The sequence below is a fragment of the Geospiza fortis genome, unplaced genomic scaffold (genome assembly GCF_000277835.1).
Source record: "Geospiza fortis unplaced genomic scaffold, GeoFor_1.0 scaffold403, whole genome shotgun sequence".
Lineage (NCBI taxonomy): Eukaryota > Metazoa > Chordata > Aves > Passeriformes > Thraupidae > Geospiza > Geospiza fortis.
In genome coordinates, this window is record NW_005054336.1 from 1,346,982 (window position 1) to 1,348,748 (window position 1,767).

General features: G+C 44.4%; 1 protein-coding gene across 1 annotated transcript in view; it reads left to right on the top strand.

Moving 5' to 3' along the window:
- Window positions 1-6: 6 nt before the first annotated feature.
- The window catches only part of LMO4 (LIM domain only 4), a gene marked incomplete at its 5' end in the record, with an annotated part of 12,379 nt that continues 10,618 nt past the window's right edge, over window positions 7-1,767 (top strand). Inside the window, one exon of the mRNA XM_005422055.2 lies at window positions 7-191. Coding sequence (XP_005422112.2) covers window positions 7-191 — 185 coding nt within the window. The remainder of the gene's footprint in view (window positions 192-1,767) is intronic.

Sequence of the window (1,767 nt, forward strand, 5' to 3'; positions counted from 1 at the left end):
GGGCTCCCTCCCTGGAAGAGGTGCGCCGGCTGCGGGGGGAAGATCGCCGACCGCTTCCTGCTCTACGCCATGGACAGCTACTGGCACAGCCGCTGCCTCAAGTGCTCCTGCTGCCAGGCCCAGCTGGGGGACATCGGTACCTCCTGCTACACCAAGAGCGGGATGATTCTCTGCAGAAACGACTACATCAGGTGAGGCGATGGCCAGACTGGTGAGGACAGCTTCCCCCCTTTCCTGCTGCCTTTTTCTCCATTTTTCTCTTCCCCCGCCCCCCCTCCCCCTTTATTTCTCCTGGTGGGTGTCTGCAGGGCAGAGGGGTGGGCTGGCTCAGGATGGCTCCTTCCTTAGGAGGGAGAGACGTGCGGGTGCGGATGTTAGTGCCTAGCCCAGGGCGAGTTGTGACTGCCAAGTGGAGGAAAGAGCTGGGGGGGGGCTGAACGACGACTGTAACTTTAAAGTGGTTTGTCAGCACAAAACAAGTCCTAACTAAAAATAAACAGCAATCAGAGAGGCTAAATTAATCTGCTTTGTTGTAGTGTTGAAGGAGAAGTGTGCATATCTGAACAGTAAATGTTAAAATCGTAGGGCTTAAATAAGGCTGTGGCAGAGGTGCTAAATAATGAAATGCCTGCCTTTAGTATCTGATTAATTATGATATTTACATAAGCACCTTTAAACTCCTTTGAGTGGAAACAGAATGACTCATTCTCTGTTCTCCTTGTGAAAGAGCTGATTAACCATCAGTTGGAGGGCCATGGATTCTACTTATAGCAAAAAACCAGTGGTATGATGTTTGTCTCAGCATTGTTACAGAGAAGCTTTGAACTGATATTTCTCTTAACTTCCAGTGCAGACAATGCAGGAGATAGCAGAGGAGGTATACGCTCTTGCCCTTTATTTCTTATCTCTTCCTCTTTTGAAGCTGTTTGCTTTAAATTCCACAGATTTGGGTAGGGGGAACTAAGCCTCGCTAATCTCACATCTGTTGGGGTACAGTAAGATTATGCAGAGTATCCCTTCCAACAAGTTTCCAATATAATTAATAGAATTCATGAGGTCAGGTGCCCATACGATCTTTTCAGGTGAACTCAAGCTACTTAAACTCATTAATTTAAAAGGAGGCATTTTGAAGGATTACACATTTAATTTGAGTAAATGGTTTGATAGACTGATGCACATGAATGCTTCAAGGAGGTGTTCTGTTTCAACATTCAGTAATTAAAAAAAACAACAAAAAAGCCCCATACCTTCCCAGCATCACAGAAGTGCTTAGTTAAAACAAATTGTGTTCTGTTCAAACGCTTCTGGCTCCTCATTAATAGTAAATGTCAAGAGTTAACCCAGGATTTCCCTTCTTTCTGATGGCCAAAAAGCTCCACTTTTTTTTTTCCTTTCTGAAGAAAAAAAAAACCTACCAAAAGCAGCCATCAAATATTACAAGTTTGGTTATGCTGTAAAACTTAGGTTTGAGAAGATGCGGATTGAGCACAGGTACCTCTGTAGTTAAGAGGATGGAGTTAGGATTTGGTTGCACTGATAGTGCAGTCTCAGACCTGGTGCATGGCCGTGGCTTCGTGTAGTGAAGTACATGAAACAGGTCCTGTGCTATGTCTGAGCAATTGAAGCTTTAGCTTTGCTAGTTTCAGAGGTATTTTTAGAGAGAAATGCTAAAAAATCAGCACATTGTGGGTGCACAGTGGTGCTTTTTGGTCATCGTCCTAAGCAATAAGCCTAAGTCTGGCGCAATAGTAATTAAATAGAGCAGAA